The sequence below is a fragment of the Talpa europaea genome (assembly GCF_964194135.1).
Source record: "Talpa europaea genome assembly, chromosome: 2".
Taxonomy (NCBI): Eukaryota; Metazoa; Chordata; class Mammalia; order Eulipotyphla; family Talpidae; genus Talpa; species Talpa europaea.
The window spans coordinates 112,551,001-112,571,508 of record NC_140068.1 but is presented as its reverse complement, the minus strand read 5'-3'; the positions used below and the strand labels follow the sequence as shown (position 1 = coordinate 112,571,508).

Sequence of the window (20,508 nt, the reverse complement as noted above, 5' to 3'; positions counted from 1 at the left end):
CTGATATAAGTATAGCTGTTCCTGCTTTCTTTTTTGGTCCATTTGCTTGTAGGATTGTTTTCCATCCTTTAACTTTGAGTCTATTTTTATCTTTTGTAGCTTAATGTGTTTCCTGGAGACAGCAAAAGATTGGGTTTTGTTTCTTAATCCAGCCTGTGACTCTGTGTCTTTTTATTGAAGAGTTTAGTCCATTTACATTTAGAGTTAATATTGATATGTTAGCATCTGTATTTGCCATTGTGTTTGTCTTTCCTTTGATTTTATTTATTTATTCTTTTAATAACTTTTTTTTTGGCCTTCTTTCATTGTTATTCGTCCCTCTGAGGTTCTGGCTTTAGGATTCCTTGTAGTATTTTTTTGGAGGGGGGTTTAGTCATAATGAAATTCCAGAGTTTCTGTTTGTCTGGGAAGGTCCTTATTCTTTCTTCATAGAGGAAGGAGAGCTTTGCAGGATAGAGTATTCTTGGTTGGCATCTGTTTTCTTGGAGTCTGTTGACTATGTCCCTCCACTCTCTCCTTGCCCATAGAGTTTCTTTGGAGAAGTCTGATGTCAGTCTGATTGTTTTTCCTTTGAATGTTTTCTGTTTCTTTCCTCTTGTCAGCTTCATTATTTTTTCCTTGTCTTGGATTCTTGGGAACTTTACTATTATGTGTCTTGCTATGTTTTCCCTTTCGTCATGGAAGTTTGGTGTTCTTCTTGCTCTTGTATATCAATTTTCAGCTCCTTCTTCACGTTTGGGAATTTCTCTTCAATTATTTCCTTGAATATTTTCTCTGTTTCTACATCTCTCTCCTCTCCTTCTGGGATTCCTATAACTCTTATATTTCCTTTCCTCATGGAGTCAGATAGTTCCCAAAGTCTTTTTTCATTCTTTTTCCTTTGTACTTCTCTTTCCTTTTCTGTTTTGGTTCTTTTTATTTCTGTGTCTTCAAGAGTATTTTTTGTTCTTCCATTTCATCTATTCTGCTTTCATTGCTTTTCCCAGAGTTCTTTAGTGCCTCCATTAATTCTTTGATCTCCTGCATTTCTTTTACTTCCCTCTTTAGGGACTCAATTTCATTCTTCTGATTGTTGATTATTTTTCCCTTATCATTGTTTTCCTTTATTACTTCTGTCAGTTTTTTAATCATGGCAGTTTTAAATTCTCTTTCTGGAAGGCTCAGAAGTTCTTCCAAGTTACTGTCATTGCAATCTGGCGAGTGGTTTTCTTTTTGTGGTGTGCTTTTTTCCTGAGGAGTTGCTGGGTTGCATGTGGTTTTTCTACTCCCTTCTGCCTATTTTCTAATTTGCCTTGTGCATTGGGACACTGTGTTGCTGGTACTGGCTGGCATCTTGGGCGAAATTTCCAGCTCACCTCTGGCTCCTCCGGGAGCCTTCTGCTGGTTTCAAGCAGTCTTTACTGAAGAAAGGTCCCTGTTCTAAAATGCCAATGCGGGGACGTGCTCCCCTGCACGCCCGGTCTTGACCTGGGTCTTTAGTCACATTTCTGGAAACTATCCTGCGGTGCAGGATTCGAAATTACTTTAGGACTTTTGACCCGACTACTCCCTGGTCTCACATGATGTTTCATCCCACAAGCTGGCTTATTTAGGGTGTACATCTCCATCAATTACTGGACAGTTTCCATTCATGATGGGGATTTTCGTATCTTCAAATCTTAAGGCCATTTATTAATGGCTCAGATCACCATACACACCTTCATCTCTTCTTTGACTACAACTGAGGACAATATTTTACATTGTGGGATAGAATTGGGGGCTCATTCAAAAATTCTTTCTCTTTTGAAGGGAAAGGCCCACAGTTATGTGAAGAAGGAGACAGAAGAAAAGCACAGCAGCCAGCAGGGAATGGTAAAAAATTAAAATTAGGGCCTCCACAGTGGTGCAGCGGTTGAGCGTTGGGTTGCAAAGCTGCCCGCAGCCTCTGCAGTGCCGGTTCTATCCCTGGCTGCTCCCCGGCCACTGGAGGAAAGTCCCACATGGCGAGCAGACCTCTCCTGCTGCCCGCTGCTCCCCTCAGCAGTGTGCTTCGGTCTTTCTGCCTGCTCTGCTCCCAGCTCTGGCTCTGGTGAATTCTCTCACCCTCCCGCACTTCTGACTGTACCCAGCGCTTGTATAAATAAATAAATAAATCTTTAATAAGTAAATAAATAAATAAATGTTTTAAAAAATTAAGTTATTCCAAGGAGAAGTTACAAAGGCCGAGCAGATTATCACCCAATTATTAAATATTTTTAATGAGGGAAAATAACCTATACCCAGCCATGGGACATAGCAATGGTAGTGTCTGAAACTCCACATTGAGAGCCCTGCTGAGGGATGGTCATGCTGAGAGACCAAGGGAAACCAACCTCCTGCGTAAATACCAGGGGTGACCTAAGAGATGACTGTGTCTTTCCAGCCAGTGAACCTGTAACTTATAGTGTCCCATCAATAATTTTTAAAAAGGTGGAGAGAAAGTAAATGATTGAGGGGACCAGGTTATATTCTTTTGCTTTAACCCACCACATTCATTAAGGAAAACTCATTGTGTTTAATAACACCAAGGCTCAGCACCATAACAAGGAAACACAAATACAGGATTCAGGTGGTGCCTGGTGTCAGGAGTGAGCTCCGTCTTCCATGTGGGTCCGGCAGTGACCACTTGTCGTACTTTGTTCATGGGGAAACCTCAGCATGACAGCAGGTCTGACAGAATCTAGTAGTGACTATGCAAGTGACCCACTTCCTAGCAGGTGTGATGACACTGTCATCTCCCCACATGCAAGAAGCTTCTTCTCTGGGGACATTGTCAAATGTTACATGGTTACTGATCAAGAAATAAGCTGGAATTTCTAAAAAATATCCATACTACAATGATTCAAATCCTGATGTGGGAATTCTTCACTAAAGATTTTGATGGTTTTTATTTAAAACCATTATGTAGTAAGCGTAGAATTGTGTGATTCTAAATGTATTTACAAAGGGAAACTTCATGCCTAAGTTGTATATTTGGCTACTGGATTTTTAACTAAACTGATACACTGTGCTTTTGCTATGTTTTAAAATGAAAAAACTATACTTTTCTATAAAAGAAAATAATTGCCAAATATTTAGCTTGACTGCAGATTGGTTTGGAATTCATAATCTTTTCTCTGAGTAAGATGTCTTATCAATCCTGGACCTTTCTGGACAGAGCGTGACATGTTGCAACTTCTCTTTAGAAGCCCCAGTCTGGCTGCTGTGTGGAATCAACAGTGCAGGGTGAGAGGTGGGAAGATAAATGCAGGAAACATGCACAGATTCTAAGATGGAAAATTCGGTAGCTTTATGGGCTGTGATCAGGAAAATAATAGGAAGTCGCTGGAGCTGGATATATTTAGAGATGGACTTTATAGCATTTCCTAATGTGACATCTGGGTTATGAGATAGAGGGGTCAGGATGCCACCCAACATTTCAGACTGTGAAGTAGAGATGTGCAGGGCCTGGATTTCTCACTCATTTGATACAAATTCACAACACAAATTTTCCAAGTAAAATTTACTAAAGGCATTAATAGATACATGTGAATGTATATGTTTGTGTATAATGGTATAGTGTGTGACACTAACTCCAGACCCCTACGGCTTACCCAACTCTTTCCTGCCCCCTGAGTGGTGGCACATGCAGGCTTTGTTGGTGGGGTTGCCCCTGTGGGCACAGCCAGAGGCCAGTTGGAACAGGAATCTGAAAGGGCTGGCAGCAGCAGTGGGGGTTTCCTGCCCTGGCACCTGCATGTGCAGGTGGGAGCTGGTGGGCACAGCCTGAGAGGGGGTGGCAGAGGGGGGTTTCCTGTCAGGGGGCAGGCAGCCTTCTGAGGGCCCCTCCCCCAGAGCAAGCCAGGGTTAAGCACAGGAGCCCCTAGGGCTTAGGCTCCCACTCCCCTGCCCCCCAGAGGAGCTGCTTCTGGGCAGCACCAAGACCGCCCGCAGTGGGTGCCACAAGACAGCTTTGCTGAGGCCACCTCACTGGACTAGGGATGAGAGCTGGGGACACAGCTGGGTTTGAATGGACCCCACCCACCCTGGCAGGCTCCAGGAGGCTGCTGCTTGAGAACAGGGCCCAGGCCACCCTGACAGCTGTACCCACTGCACCCAGCAGCGGGAGTGGCAGTGGGTGACAGTGGGTGAACACTTTACCACCAGCTCCCATCAGTGTCATGGACAAAGGCAGCAGGCAATCTGGCAGCAGAGGCTCTCTGTCACCCCCACACCACCCCAAGGCATGCAGCCCACTTAGGCTACAGCAGCAAGGTCCCCTTTGAGACCTTCATTGCTGCTGACTATCCGACACCACCTCCTGGTACTTTGCCTCCTTCCCATCCAGCCCAGCATTCAGATTGTGTCTGTGCCCGCTGGGTGTCTCCTCAGAGATGAGCACCCCCTTGGAGCACCTCCCAATGCCACTGTGAGTTGGATCCTGGTCCAGTGCTTGTGGCTGTGCCACTAGCTCAAGGCCCTCCCTGACGGGACTGTACCACCTCACACGGGCAGCCTTAATTTGGGACTATTGGACACTGTGGACACTATGTGAGGTGACACAGCTGGCCCCGGAGGCCTTAGAAACTCTTTATTTCCCGTTCTCCTGTTTGTTAAAGAAACTCTGAACTCCCTGGTGGCGCAAGGGTTCAAGCACAGCACTGTGAAGCTATCTGCAGCTTTGGAACATGAGTTTGATCCCAGGCTGGCCAGGGAGCTACCCACATAGCACAGCAGACCTCTCTTGTCTTGCCCGCTGCTCCCCTCAGCAGTGTATTTCATTCAGTCTGCCTGTTATGCTCCCAACTCTGTTTCTGGTGAATCCTCTCACCCCTGCACCTCTGGCTTACACCCCTGTTCTAGCGTGCATCATTAAATAAATCTTTAAAAAAAGAAAAGAAAGCTCAATGCTGTTCCCTGAGCCTGAGTGGTCTTGCACTTGAGCACACTGGTGAGTGCTGCAGGAGGCCTTGATGCCCCAGCCAGATAAGATACTGGCAAGCATCGAAGCTAAAGGGCCTCACACCTTGGGGCCGAAGCTAAAGGGCCCACACCTTGGGGCCGAAGTTAAAGGGCCTCACACCGTGGGGCTGAAGATTTCTTGTGCCTCACACCGTGGGGCTGAAGATTTGACATCCCTTTATTTTTTGTTCTTGGTCATAAAAGGAGAAAAATTTATCAGAAAAGTACATTAGGCAATAAATTATATTTATCAGCATACTGCAAGCAATTGGCATTGACAATTACCTGTTTAGAAATTAGTTATTAAACAATTTGTCCCACTTGACAATGGGAGATGATTTATTGTACATATCTGACAAGCAATCAGGCACAACTATTGTAGTAAGTCCTTCTTTTGCTTTTTTAGAAGTTCCTTTTTATTTAGAAGTTTCTTAGGAAAGTTTTTAAATGAAGTTAACTGTGTTAAGAAGTTTGTAGGTACAAAAAGTTCTGATAGCTGAGAAGAAGCTGGTCTCTGACTGAAGGCCATGTGAATAGAAGAGTCTTTTGATGCTTAGGCTTTAGCTGATAGGGATGCACTGGCGGCTATCCACTGTCTTAGGTAATTGTCTAGCTGAAATAATAAGTTTTAGTGTTAGGTTTGTTTTTTTATCTATCAACCTTGATGGCTACCATCTAGCTGAAAACTATAGGAGCCAGTAGTCCATGGGAATAAAATACGCTGATTGTCTCTGCTTTACACATGATAATGCATTTTTTTCTGATTACTAAAAATGAATAAATAAAGACCTGCTGAGTCTCTCTGCAGAAGATACTTGCACGTCATCCAGTGTTAGTGTCTCCTCACTACCTCATCCCCTTCCCCTTAGTCCTTCCGTTTTCGCCGATGCTGTCTCATCCTTTCAGGAACTCGACACAACATTTTGCCGGAGGCTGGTCTGCGGCAGGTGAGAACCACAGACAGTGCCCTGTCCTCTACCTTAGCTCTGTCCTTCTGAGATGGGGCCAGGGAGGAGGGACCCATACCTGGTATAGGAACCTGCACACTCAGGCTGCACGTACATGCTACATGACTCATGATCTGTTTTCTTTGAACTAAAGCTCTGGTTTTAAACTGAGATTCTGCCCTGCTGATGTCCCAAAGAGTGCCGGACACTGACGTCCTCTGATGTACCAGAGGCAGGATAACCGGGAGGCTGACGGCAAGTTCTGGGGCAAGTTCATGATGGACACTAGGGGTGTCAGCTGTGACTGGCTATTCTGATGGACAATTTGCTCAGAACATAAAGGTTTGTCAGTGCAGAGAGCACCGGAGACACACAGGAGAAGCCGCCTTGCTTCTTGGCTTTGGACTTGAACCAGGAACTTAGAAACGTGGAAGGAGATGCCTGGAAGAGACCCATGGGGAGACCCACCTCTCCCTTGCCTTGTACTTTAATTTTGCTCCTTTTGGCCTAGACTTGCTGGCTCCTTTCATCCACTTCCCAGGTCCCCACCTGAAGGCGCCTCAGACTCGGGAGATCTTTCAGGCTGCAAGTGGCCCTACTTTGAGCCAAGACTGTGTGGTTGGGTGTTTACCCATGAGATGATGGGTAACTTAAGGTGTGTTATTCCCCGTGTTCTCTCTTCTCTTCTTTCTATGTGCATTAATTCTTTCAAAGTTCTCTCACACTATGAAAAAAAATACAGATTGTCATGAAACTAAAGAAAAGTGCATAACTTAATTCATAAATCTTACATCTTTTTATGAGCAAGCTGAAGCAACTGCTTTTCTCTCTCTTCCCCCCAAAATGTAAAATTTTTACTAAATATTCTGATTTCTAATTTCAAAATGTGTGTTTGTATAGACCTAATAATGTTATTTCCCGCCTCCCTTTAATAGACAATTGGAAATATGGATGTTTTATCAAGGCTTTGTCTGGAATGTAGTGTTATCAGAAAACAGACTGATTTCAGAGCCAATAAGGAAACAATAACCTGGCACCTGTTTGGGGGTACAAAGGATCTATCATGAAGGTAAAGAAGGCAACCCCTTGACAGGGCTAGAAACCCCAGATGTCTTGAGAGACTCGAGAGGGATTTCCCCAAAGATACAGGTACCGCAGGCCAAGTCTGATGGTGAGATCTTGGTGTGGTCCTGAGCCATGACTCCTGGCTTTAGAAGCTCTCAGTCTGAGGTTCCTATAAGTTCCAACAAAGCAAAATTAAAAGGTCTGCATAATAATCTCTGTTCTTGCTGAATTCATGCAAGCTCACTATGATAGTGTATGTCTGGGTGAGGCCAGGAGCTGATAATTAGTCTCAGGTGCTGGATACCAGGAGCAGCAACTGTGATGGGCTATTCACATGGACTGTTTGCTCTGACTGTCTGTGTGTAACTGATTATAACAAGGCCAGCTGGAGATGAGATGGGGGAACGGGCCCTTCAGGGTGCGATGCCCCCATTCTCTCAGATCAATGGCCAGTGATCTGAAAAGTGAAAGTGCTTGTAGATTCCATTCCTGGCTTTGCTTATGGCTTTCTGGGGGTGACGGCAGCAGTGCCCAGGCCTATCCCACCAACAGTTGCTGTCTGTGCTGTCAGGGGTGTGGTGTGAACGTGCTTCCTCTCTCTCCGCAGGGGTCTCTGCATTATGGCGCCTTCCTGTGCAGCAGCTATTGAGTATGCTGGAGCCCCTGGGTCACATTCCTTGTTGTTCTCCTATTACAGGGGACGGGGCCACAGTGCAGCAATCAGGTACAAGGCAGGAAAGGGTGTCCGGGGGCCAGGAGGCCTGAGGCCTCCAAACCCCAGGTAAGTCTTCATTCTGGGTTACTCTGGCGTTTTTCTCTCCCCTTCTCTCTCCTGCCTCTCTCCTGAAATATCTCAATACTGCAGTCATGGCCCACAGAAGTAAACAACACAACTATAACAATATAACAGTATAAAAAAAAATTGACTTCCGGGCCTCCCCTGGTGGTACTGGTGGTTCAGTGCAGTACTGTGAAGCTGTCCACAGTCTCTGCAGTGCAGGTTCGATCCCGACCGGCGGGCACAAATCTCACATGGCGCAGCAGACCTCTCCTGTCTCACCCGCTGCTCACCTCAGTAGTGTATTTCATCAGTCTGCCTGTTCTGTTCCCCACTCTGTCTCTGGTGAATCTTATCACCTCCCATGCATGTGGCCTGTACCCCAGTTCTTGTATGCATGAATAAATAAATCTTTTTATTTATTATATTTATATTTATTATTATTTATAGACATAGCAACTTATGTAGACATAGAAAAATAAAAATATGAACAAAGGCTCAATATCACAGTTAAGAACAACAGTGATACCATCACACTGCTGTCCAGGGTGTGCAGAACAGAAGCTTCATCAGGTTCATTGTTAAAGATCCTTAGGGGCTGAGAGACACATCAGATCCCTAGGCACTGTCGCAGCCAGGTTGAGAACAGAACAGAACCTGGTCAGAGATGAGACCACAGGAGGGACTGATGAGGGTGACTCCCCATGGAGTCCATTTACACTGTCCCCAGGGGCTCAGGGATCAAACCCCTGATCCACACTTACCTGCGGCCTGAGTATAGCTTCCTCCTTGTCCTCCTGTGGGAAGAAACATCATGTGAGACCAGGAAGCAGTCAGGTCAGAAGACCTAAGGGAATCTTTTAATCCTGCTCAACAGGGAAGTTTCCAGAACTGTGACTAAAGACCCAGGTCAGGACTGGGAAAAATGAAGAAAGGAGGTGAGGGGGGACTGAACCAAATGCCCTCTGGGCACCACACGTATGTGTGGATGGTACTTCCCATTAACCAGGCAGGATAAGTTCTCCCTAGGACTTGAAAGCCCCCAGTGGACAAGATCCCCCCAGTTCCTTTCCTACCTGAGCGTTTCTTTCTCCACATCACAGCTGCAGCCACAGCAGCTCCAGTGAGCACAGCTCCAAGGAGAAGCAGGCCAGCAATGATGCCCACGGTGGGGATGGAGGACTGAGGGGACACTGGAAGGGAAGGGAAGATCATACCCTGAGCCCCAGACCTTATCCTGACCCTCTGAAGGTCTCCAGAAGGGTTCCTGATGGCCCTGAGAACAGCCTCAGTGCCCATATCCTTCTCCTTACCCCAAGTCAGGACTCTGGGCTCCAGCAGCCCCTCATGCTGCACGTGGCACGTGTATCTCTGCTCCTCTCCAGAAGGCACCACCACAGCAGCCCACTTCTGGAAGGTTCCATCTCCCCCAGGCCTGGTCTCCACCAGCTCCATCTCCTGGGTCAGGTCCTCCCCATCTCGCTGCCAGGTCAGGGTGATGTCCGCAGGGTAGAAGCCCAGGGCCCAGCACCTCAGGGTGACCTCATGGTCAGTGGAGGGGTGATGGGTCACATGTGTCTTTGGGGGATCTGAGGTGGTAAATCAGAAAATTCACTTTGTGTTTCCCTATGGACACTGAAGAATCCTCATGAGACCATCCTCACAATGGACCAGACAACTGGTGTGGCAGGAAGAAGCACAAAATGTAAAAAACAGGCTAATCTGGGGGAATCTGTGCGATTCTCCTATACCTTGAAAGTCCTAGAATCAGGATGAAAACCCAGGGTAGGATGAAGCAGAGGGAGTGGAACACAGACTTTTTATTCCTGACCTGGGTGGAAGGTGAATGACACAGAAAAGCAGGAATCACATAACTAAAAATGTTCTCAGACCAGCAACAAGACTGAGAGAGAAACTTGTGATTCTCAAACAGGCCCCTGGTCAAAAGGACCCGGTGACATGTGATGTCAGGGACTGTCTGTCTCTCAGGAGAGACTGGATCCCTTCACTGTCCTTCAGGAGAAGCAGGAGTCTCTGGGAGTCTCTGGTGCAGAACATGAAACCCAGGGGAGTCCCCCGAGAGAGGACTCATTACCCGCAGTTATTCCAGGCAGGGGAGGACTGGGAGGCCCCCAGGCCCCTCTTACCCGTGCGCTGCAGAGTCTCCTTCCCGTACTCCAGGCATGTGCGCAGCAACGTTAAGTACCTGCCCTCCAAATAGTTCCTGAATCTCTCTGCCTCTCCCTGGGCCTCCCACTGGCGCCGGGTGATCTGAGCGGCTGTGTCCGCAGCGGTCCAGGAGCGCAGGTCCGGGTTCAGGGCGATGTAATCGGCGCCATCGTAGGCGAACTGTCTGTACGCGCGGAGGAGGCGCCCATCGGGCCCCACGTCGCAGCCAGACATCCTCTGGAAGGTGTGAGAGCCTGTCCCCGACCCCCAGTCACCCAGCGATCTCCCCTCCCGCACCCCCTCCCGCCGGGAATAAACTAAACAGAATGAAACGGGGTGAAAGTCCCGCGGGCTGTTCCCGGGCAGGTTGCAGAGAAGCCTGGAGGGGGAGACCCTGAGCGACCCCCGTCCGTGGGGATGGGGGTGCTGACCCGGCCCGGCCCCGCGCCAGCTCACCGGTCTCGCTCTGGTTGTAGAGGCCGCGCAGGGTGTCCAGCTGCGCGCGGTACCACAGTGCGCGCTCCCTTAGGATCCGCGTGTCCTCGTCCCACTCCTCCTGCTCCTCCTGCTCCACCTGCTCCGCCCAGGGCGTCAGGGCCTCCAAGCTCCGGCCCAGGGAATCGCTGTCGAAGCGGTCGAACTGCGTGTCGTCCACGTAGCCCACGGAGATGAAGCGAGGCTCCCCGAGGTCGGGCCGGGACATCGCGGTGTGGAAAAACCTCAGGGAGTGGGGGCCTGGGGGCGGGAGGGGAGACCCGGGCTATTCTTCTCCCTTTCGGGGGCTCGAGTCCCAAGGGACGCCCACGAGACCAAAAGTGGGTAAAAGAAGAGTGAGCGTGGAAAGCGCCTGCGGGACGAAAATGGCCAAGACTCGGGGGGCCAGAGGAGGCTAGGGTCTCGGGGGGGACGGAAAGGGGCCAGGACGGGGCGGGGCCGAGATGGGGGGACAACTAGGGCGGCGGCGAGGTCGCGCCTTTCCCACGCCCGCCCACGCCCTCGCTCCCGCCTCTGGTAGCGCCCGGTCCCCTCCCGACCCGCACTCACCCGCCCGGGTCTCCCTCGGGGCCGCGGCCACCGCGAGCAGGAGCAGGAGGGCTGCGCCCCCCATCCCCCAGGACGCGCCTCCACCCGGGCTGGGGAGACGGAGTCCCGGCGGGCGGGCGAGGGCTTTGGAACGGGAGCCGCGGGGCTGCTGATTGGCTGCTCTGGAGACCTCCAGGCAATGGGGAGTGAGCCCTGGGGTGACTCACCAGTATCCAGGAAGTAGGACCAGACACAGGTTGTGAGAAGAAGTGAAACTGGGGAGATGAGGAAGCCCCAACAGTAACCCTACAGTGCCCTGGAGACTGAGACCTTGAGAGCCACACCCCGAGGCCCCTCCTCTCCTGCACCAAGACCTTTGTCACACTGTTGCCTCCCTGAATCCAGGCCCAGGAACTGGGTCAGCGATTCTCAAACGTTTTTCTTTCAGGATGTCTCTACCGTCTCACAAATTATTATGGATCCCATGTATAATTTTTTCATGTGGATTATAGCTTTACATATTTACTTTACTAGAATAAAACCTTTCAAAAAGATGTTATTATGTTGGGAGCCATGCTACTCCTGTCGTCTTACAAAGGTCCAGGCATGGGGCAGATTCCTGAAAAATCAGGAATCTCTTTAGCTGACTCCTGCTAGATTCTCATTTGTTTATGGCTAGTTTCTACCATTGTTAAAATATGCATTTAAAAGTAAAACTGCCAATGCTGTTTGATCAATTACTGAATAACCAATTTGACAGCAAATGGCACTGCATGATTCATTGATAACATTGGTTAGTTAGCATACAAATTCTTGACACAGGAAAAGGGGAAGGATGCAGATCTTTGAGACTGGCCCAGGAGAACAACCAGCCTAGCAGGCTGCCAGGCCCTGTTTAGATATGCTTGTTAAGGAAGCAAGCTTGTCTTTTACTGACATTTCCATGTCTATGGCTCTTTAACAGGGAAAGATTCCCTTTTCCTTTAACAGTTCCCTTTCAGTGACAATGGGTATGGTAGCTGTTGGAGTATGCATTCAAGAATAAGCCAACAACAATTTTGTGACTGGTTAAGCTACTAACCTTGACAGCACAAATAATGCACTTGGAAATAGTCAATGTTACCACTACTGATATGTCACCTATTAACCATTCTGAAAACCAAAAGCTATAACCATCTCCGGCCCTGCCTCTGATGAAATATTTGTAGTTCCTTAAAACAACAATCAACAGTCTTACAAAAAAAGGAATTTTCCCTTGACCTTAAAGTTAGATATGGAAACTAGGCTGACTAGATAAGTATAGGAGTAATAGGTAGAAAAACTCTTCTGTTAGATTAGGAGAATTCCTCCCTTAATTGAGAGCTTGAGGCTAGGGAAGAGTCAGTGTGGCTTGTCTGGCATTGTCACCCTCCAGACCCTTGGTTCCTTAATATTGAATCAATATCTTATTAAAACAATATACTATTAGATGATGATTTCTATATAAAAGCCTTCTGTTTTTTGCTTTAATCATATTGTTACAGAGCTGCCCCGATATAAAACGAGTTGCCTAGCTGTGGGTCCTCAACCGCGCGCTTCTAATGCCCCAGATATTTTTTCTTTTGGCTTAGCTAATGGACTGTTTGGTATAAAGACCAGACACGTTGACTTGGGGGGTCTCGCTTGCCTCCTGGCTTCATGGCTCCTGGCTTGAGGCCAGCTCTCAGAGTGCCATTTGGGGTTCCAGATCGGTGGATCAGGTAGGACGCATTTAAAACTTTGTCTCCCACTTTTCTCCCTGAGTTGTACATTTCCTCATTTGCCCTTCCCTTGTAAATAAACCTTTTATTAACCTTTTGCGTGTGCCTGCAGTAGAGTATTGATAAGTCCTTTTAAGCACACGGGTGAGGACCCACAGTCAGGCAACCCGTTTTGTATTGGGGCTGCCCTATAACATCCCCACTGGAAGATGCTTAAGACTTGTGGCAGACTTTGGGGCCTTGCTCTAGGCCAATCCTGCTTGGGTGGACTTTTACCCACGAGGGGACAGGTAACTTTGGGTGCTAGATTTAGAAACTATATTCTTTGCCTTTTCTGTATTGTTTCCTAATTGTATTACAGTTCCTTCCCATTAAAGTCTCATATGTTTTGTGTTGATGCAGCAGATGGCAGAACCCACTTAGAATAGGCAGGTTTGTGGGGTCTGGCTGCCCTTCTCCCTGCCCTGTAACAATATGGTTATATGTTAGTCTCAACTTTATAGGTTAGTTAGAAAAAATCCCTCTGTCGCCCTTCCCCCAGGTAACTTCCAGCCCTTTGTTTCCCCAGCCCTTAGTTAATCCTTCACCATGGTAAACACAGAAATGTTAGTTTCAGTCACAAAAGTTTTTGTTGGTAATAAAATGATTGTTTAAGATAAATGACTATTCTAAGAACACTTTTGTTTAGCAACTGTGCCTTCTTCAAAATAAAATATATTACAACCTCTGCTGAAAGACAAATAAACCCCTGGCTGTTCTAGAGGAAGGTGTGATAATTGTTATCTTCCTACTCTAATACATATGCTTATGTACTCTGGTGTTATAGGGCAGCCCTGATATTGAATGGGTTCCTGGCTGTGGGTCCTCACCCGTGCGCTTTACAGGGACTTATTAATACTCCACTACAGGCACACACAAAAGGTTAATTAAAGGTTTATTTACAAGGGAAAAGGAAATAAGGAAAATGTACAACTCAGGGAGAAAATAGGGAATAAAGTCTTTAATGTGTCCTACCAGGTCTGCCGACCTGGAAACCCAAAGGCACTCTCAGAGCTGGCCGGATGCTGCGAGCTGTCTGAGAGCCAAAATGGGGGACCCCTCCAAAGCCCACGTGTCTGGCTTTATACCAACCTGGCTGCTTAACCCCACCCTCAGGTCCCAGCCACCTTCCCTTTGGTGGTGATGGGATTTGGAGTTCCCAGTGTCTTTGGCTTTGGCCTGGGGTGGGGGTGGAGTCCACAAAGCCTGTATGGAATTAGCTTTAAGACATCCTTTTCCCCCTAACACTGGGTTTGCTTGTAATATATAAAGGGCTGCTGACACCCTCAGCAGGATGATGTCTGTACCCTGATCAAGTGTTTGCATCTCCTCACTCCCCCTCCCCCTAATCCCTCAGATTTATCCCTAACCCTCTCAGATTTGTCCCTAACCCTCCCTAACCCAGATTTGTCCCATGCCCTCTCATCCTTACAGGAACCCCTGACAGGACAGTTTGCCAAGGCTGGTCCCTGGCATTATTACTTCTTTACTTTAGAATATTAATAACCAACGTATGCTAACAAAGCATTTTTAAGAAAATAACTTTCTGTAAATGTAAGGATAATCATACAATTGTATGATTTTTTAAAAAAAGTTACCTATTGTTTCACTACTGAAAGGTCCATGCAGGAGGCCTGAATGCAAAAACCCACCAGGAAGCCCACCTGGGAACAGGAATGCTGAAGCCTGCCTAGAGAATTCAGATAATAAACCTCCCCCTGCCCTACAAATCATTTCTCAGACAAAGAAACTCCCCCCGCCCTACAAATTCTTTTTGTGCCCTACAAACCCAGTTCCCTGTCTGACCTCCTCACCCTATAAAAGCCTGCATCCCCCTGACAATGTGTGTGGCTTCACGGACTCCCACCTTGGGTCCCGAGGTCCGCCAGCGGCGCAATAAATTTTCCCTTCCTTTGAGAAATTTAGCCTGGCTCTCCTTTTCTTTACTGCGCCGAATCTTTCATCTGGTGCGTTGGCCGGGAATGGGGTTCAATCCCGCGTGGGGACCCTGCCCCGTCCCGAACCCTCCACTCTCCCTCTTGTTCACTCCCTCTTTCTACCTCTCCCTGTGGAACTGGAAGCCAAGAACCCCTCCAAGCTCACTAAGGCTTAATGGCCTCTGCATGACCTGGGCACCCTCCCTGCGGCAGAACGGGCCCTCGCTGCCTCTCATGCCACGTGAGCGGAGCAGGGACTTGCTCGAGTCCCTTACCGGGCTTCCCTGGTAACTCCAATCCATGTGGCCACTTCCGCCTTAACTTCTTCCCATCTCCCTTGGAGGGGCCATCCTCCTCTTCCTCCTGTTGGCCCACCTTCTCTTCCTAGGGCACTTTGCCAAATAATCGCGAAGAACGAAAAGACCCGGCCGGCCTGTGGACCACCAGCGCCTGGCTCTTGACTCTCCCAGGGTGAGCTGTTGCCTCTAGGATCCCTTGGATCACGGGGGTCTCTTCTTTTCACTCAGCGATCGCTGCCCCCTCCTGATGCGCGCTTTCCATTTGGGGCTCCCTCTGAGGTGAGACGTCTCCTCAGGGGCACGACCTGTCCTATTTCTTGGAGGTAAAGAGGACGGCAGGACGCCGCCTTCCTCTTTCACTCTCCTGCTCAATTCCCTGAGGATCGGGCCAGGGACACTGGGACTCCAGCCTCCCTCCCCGACCCTCTGTTTGAGATCCTAAGAGGGACACTCACTATGGGGTCAACACAATCCCCCATTCTGGCAGACACCCCCTTGGGGTGCCTCCTAAAGGCCCTTGGCCCTCTACATTTAAAGCCGGATATGAGATCTAAGCGCCTCATTTTTTATTGCACCACGGCCTGGCCCATATATGAACTGGACAATGGCTCTAGGTGGCCGGAAATGGGCTCTTTTTGTTACAGGGCAACCCCGGTACAACAACCTTCCCTGTGGTGGTGACGGGATTTGTCTTTCCCAATGTCTTGATGGCTTTGGTCTGAGTGTGCGTGGGGTCCACAAAGCCTGTATAGAATTAGCTTTGGGACATCCTTTCCCCCTAACATTTTGACCCCAAAATTCTAACTGACTTAAACAACCTTTGCTGTAGGCAGAAAAAGTGGCCCAAAATTCCCTTAGGCCCAGGCTGTCTTTCTCTTGCGCTCCGGCCCTTCCTTCCCTCCTGAGAACTTGCCATACTTTCTAAGTCTCCAGACTCCTCTCAGACTCTTCACGCCCTCTCCGAACCCCTCTTCCGCGTTCTCTGATACTCCAAATTCTCTATCTTCTCCTCCTCCAGCTCCCCAATCCAGTCCCTCCCTCCCCTTTCTTTTCACCTCCTAACCTCCCCACCCTCTCTGTGCTTATCCTCTTGCCCCTCTCCTCAGGGAAGTGGGTGGGACTCAAGGAGGAGTTAGAGTCCATGTTCCTTTCTCTGTCTGACCTCTCCCAGACTGAAACCTTGGCTCTTTAACTCCCTACACCCACAAATTTCGTTATCTTACCCAAGTCTATGACCTTACAAGTCATGATTACATGTGATCTTCTCTTCCACCCTGACTTCTAATAAAAGGGAATGTGTTTTTAGGTCGGCCCAAGACCATGCAGATCAGGTCCCTTTGACTGACACAACCTTGCCCCCAGGCTCTGCAGCAGTTCCCAGCCCAGAGCCAAGGTGGGACTTCCAGACTGATACAGGCAGGACCCCCGGGGCTGGGCTCACCTAGACCGTTTTATTACCTGTCTCCTAGCTGGTCTCCAACGGGAAGCACCTAAACCTATAAGCTTTACTAAGCTCACAAAGATTACCCAGTCTGCCTCAAAAAACCCTGTTGCCCTCCTTAGCCTGACTGAGGCGCTCCAGCACAATACCAGGCTTGACCCTGACTTGCCTGGAGGCGCCACAGTTCTGGTGCGCATTTTATATCTCAGTCAGCCCCAGGCATTAATAAACAGCTTAAGAAGGCTGAGGAAAGTCCTCAAATCCCTATCCAGGATCTGCTGAATATGGCCTTTACAGTATTTAACAACCGGGAGGAACAGGACAGGGCAGAGAGGGAACTCCGTAATCGCCAGAGGGCTGAGCTTCAAGCTCAGGCCCTAATAGCTGCCTTATGACCGCCAGGCCCAGCTCCTCCAACGACTGCAGCACCTGCCGCCCGACAGAGGACGACAATGGGCCCCAACCGTCTGCCGCTGGGAGCCTGCTTCAAATGTGTCCGAAAAGGCCACTGGTCCAGACAATGCCCAACCCCGACTCTCCGCCAGGACCATGCCCCATCTACAACATCCAGGGTCACTGGAAAAGTGACTGTCCCTCTGTTATAGGGCAGCCCTGATACAAAACGGGGTGCCTGACTGTGGGTCCTCTCCCCCGCACTTAAAAGGACTTACCAATACTCTACTGCAGGCACACGTGAAAGGTTAATAAAAGGTTTATTTACAAGGGAAGGGGAAATGAGGAAATGTACAGCTCAGGGTGAAAAATGGGAGACAAAGTTTTAAATGCTTCCTACCCGATCCGCTGATCTGGAATCCCAAATGGCACTCTGAGAGCTGGCCGCGAGCCACCAGCCATGAAGCCAGGAGGCGAGCGACAGAGCGAGAGACCCCAAGGCCCACGTGTTTGGTTTTAATACCCAACCTGGCTGCTTAACTCCACCCTCAGGTCGCAGCCACCTTCCCTTTGGTGGTGATGGGATTTGTCTCTCCTAATGTCTTGATGGCTTTGGTCTGGAGTGGGGGTGGGGTCCACAAAGCCTGTATGGGATTAGCTCAGGACATCCTTTCCCCCTAACACCTCCACGCCTGGCTGTGGTGGGCCAGTCCTTCCGGCCCCTGCTACACTTCCACCGGCGCTGTTGGGTTTGGTGGCTGAGGACTGAAGAGACCCGGACTCATCGACTCCGATAACCTTCGAGGCGCCCAGGGTACTGTCAAGGTAGCAGGTGAGTCAATCTCCTTTCTGGTTGACACGGGGGTTACCTTCTCTGTCCTCCCCTCCTAATTCGGTCAAGTTTATCCTCAGGTCTCGGTTACGGGTGTTGACGGCCTTCCTTCTCAGCCCAGGACCACTGGTCCGCTCTTTCCTAGTCATGCCTTCTTGCCCCACACCACTCCTGGGTCGCGACCTCCTGACCAAACTCAGGGCTACTCATGGTTCCAAGATCCTAGCGCTGCTCTTATCCTCCCACTGCTCCAAACATCTCCTGATCCTCCTCAGGACTCCCTGCTCTCTCCTGTCACCCCCTGGTCTGCAATATCTCTATCCTGATTGTTGCCACCCATCATACCCCCGTCCTCATTTGCCTCAAGGATCCCTCTTTTCCCTCTCGACCCCAGTTTCCAATCTCCCTCACTCACCGTCAGGGTCTCAAAACATCATCCAACAACTCCTGGGAAAGGGACTCCTTACTCGTACCAACCCACCCTGTAATTCTCCCATCCTCCCAGTTAAAAAAGCCTGATGGTTCTTATTGCCTAGTGCGAGACCTTCACCTCATTAATAAGACAGTGGTGCTTATCCATCCCGGAGTGCCAACCCCTACACCCTCCTATATCATATACCATTTTCTACCACACGCTTCTCTGTACTTGACCTCAAAGATGCCTTTTTTTTTTTTACCATCCCTCTGGATCCTCAATGTTATTTTCTATTTGCTTTTACTTGGGAAGATCTGGACACACACACGCCTCCCAGCAACTGGCCTGGACAGTCCTGCCTCAGGGGTTCTGGGACAGCCCTCATCTGTTTGGTCAGGCATGAGCTAGTGATCTCTCGTCATGTCATACTCCACCCAGCACTCTCCTCCAGGATGTGCTGACCTCCTCCTCTGCAGTCTTCTCCACCACAATCTCAGCAACACACTGCACAACTCCTCACCTTCCTGTGCTCAAAAGGAAACCGTGTCTCCCCATCCAAAGCCCAACTTTCAGTTCCCACAGCCGTCTATCTGGGTCTTCGACTAACTCCTTCCTCCAAACAGCTGACGGTGAACCACAAACAGGCCATCAGGGACCTTCCCTCCCCTGAATTGGCAGAACAAATCATTTCCTTCTTAGGTTTGGTTGGATTCTTCCATCTTGGATCTCTAATTTTGCTTTCCTAGCCAAGCCACTGTAAGAGGAAGCAAAAGCCTCCCCCAAAGGATGTCTCTAATCCCCCAGGGCCTTCCTTTTACTCACGCATATCCTCCTTAGGCGCCTGCCCTTGCCCTTCCTCATCAAAAAAAGCCTTTCCTCCTGTTCACAGACGCACGTCGGGGGTATTGGGGCAGGTGTCCTTTCCTGGCCTATGGGCCCAGCCCTGTGTCTTGTCACTTCTCTCTCCAAGCAGATGGATCCCACCGTCAGGGGCTGGCAACCTTGCCTTAGAGCCCTGGCGGCGGCAGCTCTACTCACCCAGGAACCCCTCAAACTTACTCTGGGAAGACCTGTCCAAGCACATTCCCCACACCGCCTTCAGGCCCTCCTCTCTCCCCACCCGCTCTCCACTCTCACTCCTGTCCGCTCACAGGACTTCCATGTGCTCTTTATCGCAAACCCTCTGGTGAGTCTTATTCAGTCTAATTCTCTCAACCCAGCCACTCCTCTGGCTGTCTCTGGCCCCCTTCTGTGGCCCATTCGTGTCCTAAAATCCTGGGGGAAAAAAATGCAAACCTCCAGACTGGGTTTAACTGACTCCCCTTTTCAGATGCCTACTGTGTGTGTAGACTGGCGGCTCTTGCGTAAATGCGCGAGGTCAGCGGAGGGCTACCTAGGCCATTGTTACCGTCAATCAGGTAATTGAGGCAGGAAAGCTGCCCAGAGAAACCACCTTCCAAAAGGCAGAACTCATAGCATTTAACCAGGGCCCTGACCCTCAGCAACCATAAGAAAGTCAACATCTATACGGATCCAAAATATGCCTTCCTTATGGCTCACAGTCATGCTGCGATTTGGCAGGAAACAGGGTTCCTCTCCACCAAGGGGTCCCCCATCATGAACGCTAAACTTATCCTTAAGCTTTTAGCAGCCTTGCAGCTCACCAGCTGCGTGGACACTTACCCAGACAGGATTGGCAGGTTGATTTTACTCACCTCCCTACTCACAAAAAGGTTAAATATCTGCTAGCAATGGTTGATACAATAACAGGTTGGGTTGAGGTCTTCCTGCAGCTAGAAAAATGGCTCAGGTATTAACTGAGGCCCTTCTTTTTTTTTTTAATGTATTTTTTTTATTTTTTTAAGATTTATTTATTTTATTTATACAAGCACTGGGTACACTCAGAAGCGCGGGAGGGTGAGAGAATTCACCAGAGCCAGAGCAGGGGGCAGAACAGGCAGAAGGACTGAAGTACACTGCTGAGGGGAGCAGGGGGCGGCAGGAGAGGTCTACGAGCCATGTGGGACCCTCGCCCAGCGGCTGGGGATCGAACCGGCGCTGCAGAGGCTGCAGGAAGCTTTGCAGCCCAGCGCTCTACTGCTGCGCCACCAGGGGAGACCCTACTGAGGCCCTTCTTAACCACATTATCCCATGCTTTGACCTCCCCACATCTCTCCAATCTCACAATGGTCCAGCTTTTTTCTCAAATATTACTCAGCAGGTCTCTGCAGCTCTGGGTATCACCTGAAAACTTCACATTCCCCACCACCCACAATCCTCAGGGAAAGTGGGGTGCGCCAATGGGCTAATCAAGGATCACTTGACTAAACTCTCGTTAGAGCTCTGCAGCTGCTTTGGGAACACGCAGACCGGTACTTCCCCAGTCCTGCCTTGGATCTCAACCTTTTCAACTGACCTTCCCCACCACTGCATCCGGGAGACCAAGTCCTGCTCAAATCACTTCAGCCAAAG

General features: G+C 49.2%; 1 protein-coding gene across 1 annotated transcript in view; it reads right to left on the bottom strand.

Moving 5' to 3' along the window:
• The window catches only part of LOC311188272 (class I histocompatibility antigen, Gogo-OKO alpha chain-like), a gene marked incomplete at both ends in the record, with an annotated part of 91,009 nt that overhangs the window by 26,102 nt on the left and 44,399 nt on the right, over positions 1–20,508 (bottom strand). The window contains 5 exons of the mRNA XM_084259412.1: positions 8,514–8,546; positions 8,826–8,942; positions 9,063–9,338; positions 9,897–10,172; positions 10,375–10,678. Coding sequence (XP_084115538.1) covers positions 8,514–8,546; positions 8,826–8,942; positions 9,063–9,338; positions 9,897–10,172; positions 10,375–10,678 — 1,006 coding nt within the window. The remainder of the gene's footprint in view (positions 1–8,513; positions 8,547–8,825; positions 8,943–9,062; positions 9,339–9,896; positions 10,173–10,374; positions 10,679–20,508) is intronic.